At 36.1% G+C, this 8,023-nt stretch overlaps 1 protein-coding gene across 1 annotated transcript; it reads left to right on the top strand.

Annotated features, from left to right (window-relative positions):
- The first annotated feature begins 266 nt into the window (after positions 1-266).
- LOC143028754 (ATP-dependent DNA helicase Pif1-like) lies at positions 267-1,937 on the top strand. The gene has a single exon (XM_076191124.1). It carries the CDS (start codon positions 267-269, stop codon positions 1,935-1,937), a length of 1,671 nt encoding a protein of 556 aa, XP_076047239.1.
- The last annotated feature ends 6,086 nt before the right edge of the window (positions 1,938-8,023 follow it).

The following is an 8,023-nucleotide window of genomic DNA, read 5'->3' as shown; positions in this document are numbered from 1 at the left end:
TCAACAAGCAAACAACATTATGGCAGCCCAGGCAAAGAGGCGCTGATAGAATTATCTCTAGAATGTATACTGTAAGTCCCAAAGATGTTGAAAGGTTTTGCTTGATAATATTGTTGCTCCATGTGAAAGGTGCATTCAGTTTTTCACAATTGAGAGAAGTAACTGGAACAGAATACCCCACATTCAAAGAAGCAGCAATGCATCGAAACTTGCTACAAGATGACACAGAGTGGTTCAGATGTATGAGAGAAGCCTCACATTGACACATGCCCAAACAACTAAGGGAGTTATTTGCACTTATTTGTGTCTTCAACAGTCCTGCCAATCCAACGGAATTATTCCATCAATTTGAAGATCAACTCATTGAAGACTTTTTGATTCAAGAAACAAGAGAGAATGCTATTCAAAATGCATTGCATGAAATACAGACCACTTTGTCACTTCATGGTTTGAACCGTCAAGATCTTCAATTGCCTGTTCCAAACCCATTGCAGGAAGCCGAAGTTCAAATTCATCAAAATGAAATAATTCCTCAAGCTTTGATTACTACTTTGAACAATGGGCAACGAGTAGCATTTGATGAAATAGTATTGGCCATAAACAATGAAGGGACAGAAAATATTTTTTTCTTTCTCGATGGACCTGGAGGCACAGGAAAAACTTATCTCTACAATGTAATTATCAGATACCTAAATTCACAAAACAAATGTGTTTTAACTTATGCTACTACAGGAATTGCTGCTGATCTACTAACAAATGGACGAACTGCCCACAGTGGATTTAAGCTCCCTATCCCATTGTTGGAAACTTCAACATCAAGCATGAGAATACCCTCACCGGAGTCTGAGAAAATAAAGAAAGCGTCTCTAATCATCATTGACGAGGCTTCAATGCTATCAGGCAATGCTCTCAGAGTGATAAGCAATCTACTTAAAGAAATAATGAATTCGCAAAGGCCGTTTGGTGGAAAAGTCTTTCTCTTGGGAGGTGATTTCAGGCAAACAGCTCCAGTTATTCCTAGAGCATCGGATGCAGCAATCATTGAATCTTCTATTAAACAATCAAATCTTTGGAGATTTGTAACAAAAATGTCGTTAACAGAAAACATGCGTATTGAAGGCCAACAGGAGTTCAACAGATGGCTTATTGCAATAGGAAATGGGACAATATCTGATGGTGAAGAGCATGGTAACGACTCCATTGAGATCCCGCAACAAATGCATTCATCAGGCAATATTGTGCAAGACATCTTCGGCAATTCGCTTATTGTTGATACTAATGAAGAAATCGAAGCTGTTAGTGGGAAAATCATTCTTACTCCAAAAAACAATGATGCTCTTCAGTTGAACAACAATGTTTTGGACTTAATTCAGGGGGAAAGCACATTCTATACAAGTGTGGATTCAATAGCATATGATAACATAGAAAGTGAAGCTAATTACCCCGTGGAATTCCTAAATTCTCAAACGCCTTCTGGAATGCCTCCACATGTACTCAAATTGAAGAAAGGTGCAATCATAATGCTTCTACGTAATTTAAATCCAAGAAAGGGATTACTAAATGGAACACGTCTGATTATTATATCACTAAATGACCTGTACATTCATGGTAAAATAATAAGTGGGAGCAAGAAAGGAGAAGAAGCATTCATACCTAGAATTGATTTAACCCCAAGTGATACATCTCTTCCTTTCAAAATGACCCGCCGACAATTTCCAGTGATCACAGCTTTTACCATGACGATAAACAAGTCACAAGGACAAAGTTTCAACAATGTTGGCCTCTACTTACCTTCACCTGTCTTTAGTCATGGCCAGTTGTACGTTGCACTCAGCAGAACGCGCAACATAAATAATCTCAAAATTTTAGCAGAAAATTCTATAGTCGGAGATAGAGTTTTGATAAAAAATATTGTTTTGCAAGAACTTTTGCAATAAAGGATTTTGTGTTCATATAATGCTTTGTGTATATATTTTGTGTTTTTTTTTTACTGGAATAAATATTTTTGTGTTCATAACCTGAATTTTCTTATATTTTCTGCACTTTGATGAAAAATATTGTTTTGCAAGAACTTTTGCAATAAAGGATTTTGTGTTCATATAATGCTTTGTGTATATATTTTGTACATATTTGCTTTGTTTTTTACTGGAATAAATATTTTTGTGTTGATAACTGAATTTTCTTATATTTTCTGCACTTAATGATCGGAAATTTAATCTATACCATTATATGACATTCAAACGAGTGATGTTAAATCCCGTTATTTTTAACGGGCGCACACACTAGTAATTAATATCTAAGTGAACACTATTTTGTAATTCGTTTATAGACTTTAAAGATATTTATATAGTTATTTTATACATAGTATTTAATGATTTTGATTGTAAGTCAAAGTTATTTATATTGTTTACACCGGTTGGCTGTTATGGGTTGCCATTTACTGACGCTTTGTCCTTGTGGACAATCTCGCTTCATGACGTACGTTATGAATATTTCATAACTGAAATATAAGACATTCTACAACAGCGGCGCGAGATTATCCATAATAGCTGGTAAATCACAATCCAGAACAACCAACCAATGCAAATTATTATCATGTATGAATACAGTTTAGGAAAATGTCTTATTTCATAGTCAAGATTTTAACTGGAAAAAAGCAGTACGACACTCAAGGTAACCGTTTGTTGTTTAATGTTTGTTTTAACCATGTTGACTGTGAACCATTTTCAAACCTCAAACTCGCCATTTTTATTCTATAATAACGCATTTTCTTACCACTTTCAGTGCCATAGCTTTATCAAAAGTCAATTCGTTTTTTAACCAGTGTTTACTATCATTTCTAATTCAGTCACATTTCAAGTTATTTATATTCTTAATGGTAATAAAGCGATGTATAGCATCACTAGTAGAATTAGTATATTGAATAAGAATTTGAATTTAAATCCTTCTTCTTTTTCTTCTCTTATTGCTTTTTCCGTCTCCCTTTTTCTTCTTCTCTGTCTCCTGCTCTCTTCCTCTTCCTCCTCCTATTTATCTTCTTCCTCCTCTTTCTTCGCCTACTACTCCTCTTACTCCTTTCTTTTCTCCTCTTCCTCCTAATCTTCTCTCTCCTTCTCCTCCCCTACTTTTCCTAATTTTCTTCCTCCTCTTTTTCTCCCTCCTATTTCTCATCTTCCTCTTCCTCCTACTCCATCCCTACTTCTACTATTTCTTCCTATTCCTCCCCTCTTTCCTCCTCCTATTCCTCTTCTCTCGCCTCCTCCTCCTCCTCTTCCTCCCTCCCCTTTCCCTTCCTCCTCCTCCTCCTCCTCCTCTGTGAGTAATGGTACGAGGTCAGTGCCTCGTCATTCACCGCGGAAGTATAACGGCTGACCTCTGTTCCTCAAGCCCATAGAGGAGCAGGGGTCGGCAACTTTTAGATCGCGCCGTGCCCGTTCCTGCGGTTTGTAGCGCCCTGCGTGCCAAAAGAGCTCTTAAATGCGCAAGTTATTGTCACCTATACGGAGCCATTACCTTCCCAAAATGGGGTTCCCAGTAAATGTTGATACCTTAACACTTTGGTCTCGGTTTCGTCCCTTGTCACGTTTTGCTCATTCGAAAAGGTGGATTTTAATTTTCGGTATTGTTGCAAGTTTCCAAAACCGCCTGGCGTGCCAGGGTCAACCTTGCCAGGTGCCAAGTTTGGTGAATAAGTACTTTCCAGATAAAGAAGGAGAATATGAAACTATTCGGCTTTGTCGACCCTAGTCGTATCTAGTTTTTTTTTTTACATTACTTTGCTGTCACCAGGCGATTTTATTCAACCAATGGAACGCATCTACCCTTCCCTATGCTTCAGTAAATTTTGCAAGAAGACTCGGCGAGGGCGCCATGGTCAGTCATCGAGACGTCAAACAGTCCTCCTCAGCGATGACACGTCCATCGCGTACTTTGTAAACAATCTTGAATTCTTTTTATTTAACAAAACCCCAGTTTTAAGGTTTCACCACTATTTTAGAGAACCCAGCACCCGTTTGTCTTTCGCCTTTTGTTTCTTTTTTTCACAAACAAGTTTGTTTTTTTCTTTTATGAGACCATATACTAGTGCATTATACAAGGGCAGACTCGTTTTTTCTGTGAAAAAAAAATATCCCTGCTCTGGTCTTCATGATACTGACCTTACATCTGACTCCATCTACCTAATTCCTACCAATAGTAACCCAATCTTACCTAGGTTCAGACTACATACCTTATTTACCCTACCTGACCGTGAGAGATAAATCCAAAACATAATAAAAACCCGACGAAGATGACCGAAGAAACATTTAAAGTCAGAACGACGCAAAGGGCGATTCATCTTGGTCCGCAGCGGGGATCAGAAGCTCAGGTTATAAACACAGCTGTACCGTTTGTCATTTGTTTCGTGGTCGGCCTTACTCAGCACTTCTCGACACTCATTCGATTCTAAAAAAAAAGCAAACTTCCAGCATATATAATGACGCCGACTTTAATAAAAATAGCTTGCGAAATCTTCTGAAGATGTATTATGCTATATATTTCTTCTGTTGTATTAATGGTTATTGTGATCTTGTTTACATTGTTGTCCACATGTTCATTTCTTTGTATGGAACATGTATGCTAATTACGAAAGTTGTTACACCTAAGTATGTTAGTAGGTCAACACCTGCATTATCTTCTAACTTTATGACCTAGTTATGGATCAAAAGGTCTCCTGTCGGCATGCTCTTCCTTTGTAATCCTTTGGGCGTTTGTGTGTATTTACCTAGTTGTATTTACCTAGTTGTATTTTACGGGAAGGGGAGCTATGCTCGTGGGGTCCCGTCTTCATATCTCATTTTATCTAAACTATTTTTAAATTCATGTATTGTTTTTGCACACACCACTTTCTCATCTAACTTGTTCCAACTGTCTATTACTCTGTGTGGAAAGCTGTTCTTTTTCAAATCTCTTCTATAGCTGTCTTTTTTTATTTTCTTTCCGTGTCCTCTTGTATTTCTGTCATCCCATTTTATCAGATTCTCTCTATCAGTAATTTCTATGCCTTTCATGATTCTGTAAATAGCTATCAAATCTCCTCTCTCTCTTCTTTGCTCTAGTGTCTGTAGTTTAAGTTTTTGTAGTCTCTCTTCATATGATAGTTTTGAGAGTGTTGGTGCCAGTTTTGTGATTGCTCTTTGTATTCTTTCAAGTTTTTTTATACATTTTTTTGTACTTGGTGACCATATCGTTGCTGCATATTCCAATCTTGGTCTTATCAGGGTGATTAGGATTTTCCTCACCATTTCTTCATCCAGGTATGTAAATGCCACTTTGATTGTTCTTATTAAATTATAAGTTTCTCCAAAAATCTTATTTATATGTTTCTCAGGTGACATATTATTCATAACAATGACTCCCAGGTCCTTCTCATTTTCTACTTTTTTTATTCCCTCTTCTCCCAAATTATATGATCCTGTTATTCTGTTTTTGCTTTTTCCAAATTCCATTATACTACACTTTTTTGTATTGAACTCCATCTCCCACTTCCTACTCCATTCTTGTACTTTATTTAGATCTCTCTGTAGTGATTCACAATCTTCCTCAGTTTTCACTCTTTTCAGTAGTTTTGCATCATCTGCAAAGAAGCTCATATAGCTTTCAATTCCTTCATCCATATCATTAATATATATAGCAAACATTATTGGGGCCAGAACTGTTCCCTGCGGGACACCGCTTATTACTTCATTCCATTTTGAGTGCTGATCTCTTATCACTACTCTCATTTTTCTTTCTTGCAAAAAGTCTTCCATCCAATTTAGCAATTTACCTTGTATTCCTCCTTCAGTTTCTAATTTCTTAAGCAACTTCTTATGTGGTACTTTGTCAAAAGCTTTTTTTAGGTCTAGAAATGCACAATCAGCCCATCCATCTCTTTCTTGTATTATATCTATTAGCCTTGAATAGAAACATATTAAATTGGTGACGCATGACCGTCCTTGTCTGAATCCAAATTGCCTTGGATTTAGTACGTTGTTTTTTTCCAAGTATTTTACCCATCTACTTTTGATAATTCTTTCACAAATTTTTGCTATTGTACTTGTTAGAGAGACTGGTCTATAGTTGGTAGGTTCTTCTTTATTTCCTCCTTTATATATAGGTACTATATTTGCTTTTTTCCAATCTTCTGGAACTTTTCCTTCTTTTAAGGAACTGCTTATTATGCTATGTATTTTGTCTGCCAGTTCATTCCTGCATTCTTTCAGAATCCAGTTTGCTATTTCATCTGGCCCATGCGATTTTCTGACATCAAAATTACCCAAGTGTGTCAATATTTCATTCTTTGTTACTTCTATTTCTTCCATAGGGGGGACTTTTTCTTTCCACTCAGTCTCTTCAGGTTGTATATTTTCCCTTGTAAACACTGATTTAAAATGTTTGTTCATAATTTCTGCCATTTCCATTTCCTCAGTGTATTCAACTCCTCCTTGTCTCAATTTCTCCAAGTCTTGTTTGTTTTTCAGTTTATTGTTTACAAATCTGTAGAATAGTTTTGGTTGATCTTTACACTTTTCTATAACATCTTTTTCATATTTTCTTTTTTCCTCTCTGCACTTTTGTACATATTCATTTCTATAACCAGTATATATTTTCCATTTTTCAGGTCTTCTGTCTTTTTTCCATCTGGTCCAGGCTTTGTCTCTTTTGTCTTTTAACTCCCTACAACTTTTGTTGTACCAGCATTTTACATATTCTTTTTCTTGTTTTTATCTTGGGACATACTTTTCCACTCCTTTTTTGTAAATTTTTGTCAAAATATTCCATTTCTCTTCCACTGATGTTTCTTCTTTGTATATTTCTTCCCAGTTTTCTTGTTGGAAGAATTCTCTTATTTTATCAAAGTTTGTTTTTTCATACATCATTCTTCCTTTTCTATATTGTTCATTTCTTTTGATATATTTTTCTTCATTAAGTTCCAGTTCAATCAATATGTGGTCACTTTTACCTATTGGTGTTTTATATTCAATCTTGTCCACTATTCTAGGTTCAGATGTAATTATTAAGTCTAGCCTCGATGGTTCTTCTTCATTTCTATACCTAGTGTTCTCTTGTATCCATTGTGTCATTGAATGGTCAGTAATCATCTCAAGTAGAGCGTTTTCCCCATGAGTCATCACCACTCTTCACTGTCATTTCTTCCCAGCAGATTTCTTTGCAATTAAAGTCGCCCATCATAACTATTCTTCCTCCGTCTTCCATTATTTTAGTTAATGCTATCTTTGTGTCCTCTAGCATACCTTTATATTCACTCTCCTCCCATGAGGCTGTTTTCGGAGGCACATAATTGATCACAAATTTTCTGCTCTTCTTATCTCTGTCTTCCACTTCTATCATAATCATCTCTACTGTATTCTTTCCATATATGACACCTTTCACGTTTATATCCTTCTTAGTCAGGAACATAACTCCACCCCCTTGTTTTTTCTCTCTGTTTCTAATCCAATAATTGTATGCATCATGTCCTACACTGATGGGTGGTAGTGGGCCTTTTAATTTTGTTTCTACAATTCCCATTATGTCCGGTTCTTTTTCTTTCAAATAATCATTCAGCTCATTCAATCCTGTTATTAATCCATCTATATTTGTGTAAGACACTCTTAGTTTTCTGCCACTTCCATTGTGTTCTCTGTTTCCTTTATGTTTTTCTTTTGTATGTCGAACTTCCTTAGTTTCATGTTCACTACTCTCCAATAGAATCTCTCTTTCTCTGACTCCGTTCTGTTCTCGTTTTTTGCCTTAGCTTCCAGTCTTTTCTGCTTTTCTTCCTCTCTTTCCTCTTTATTCATTTCTCTTTTTATCCATATCTTTTTGTATTGTTCACTTGTTGCTAGTTTCCCTGTTTTGGATAAGATATTCTCTGCCGTTGTTTGTGACTTGAATTTAATCTTAATTGGTCTGGTCTTGTCTGTGCTATACTTTCCGAGTCTAAATTTCTCTTCGATTTGTTTCATAATTTCTGGTTCATCTTCCTGAACTGATTCTAGTA

Source organism: Oratosquilla oratoria, chromosome 10 (genome assembly GCF_046742065.1).
Source record: "Oratosquilla oratoria isolate Oo_2021 chromosome 10, ASM4674206v1, whole genome shotgun sequence".
NCBI classification, from domain to species: Eukaryota; Metazoa; Arthropoda; class Malacostraca; order Stomatopoda; family Squillidae; genus Oratosquilla; species Oratosquilla oratoria.
The sequence above is the reverse complement of the archived record's forward strand: the minus strand, read 5'-3'. Positions and strand labels throughout refer to the sequence as shown.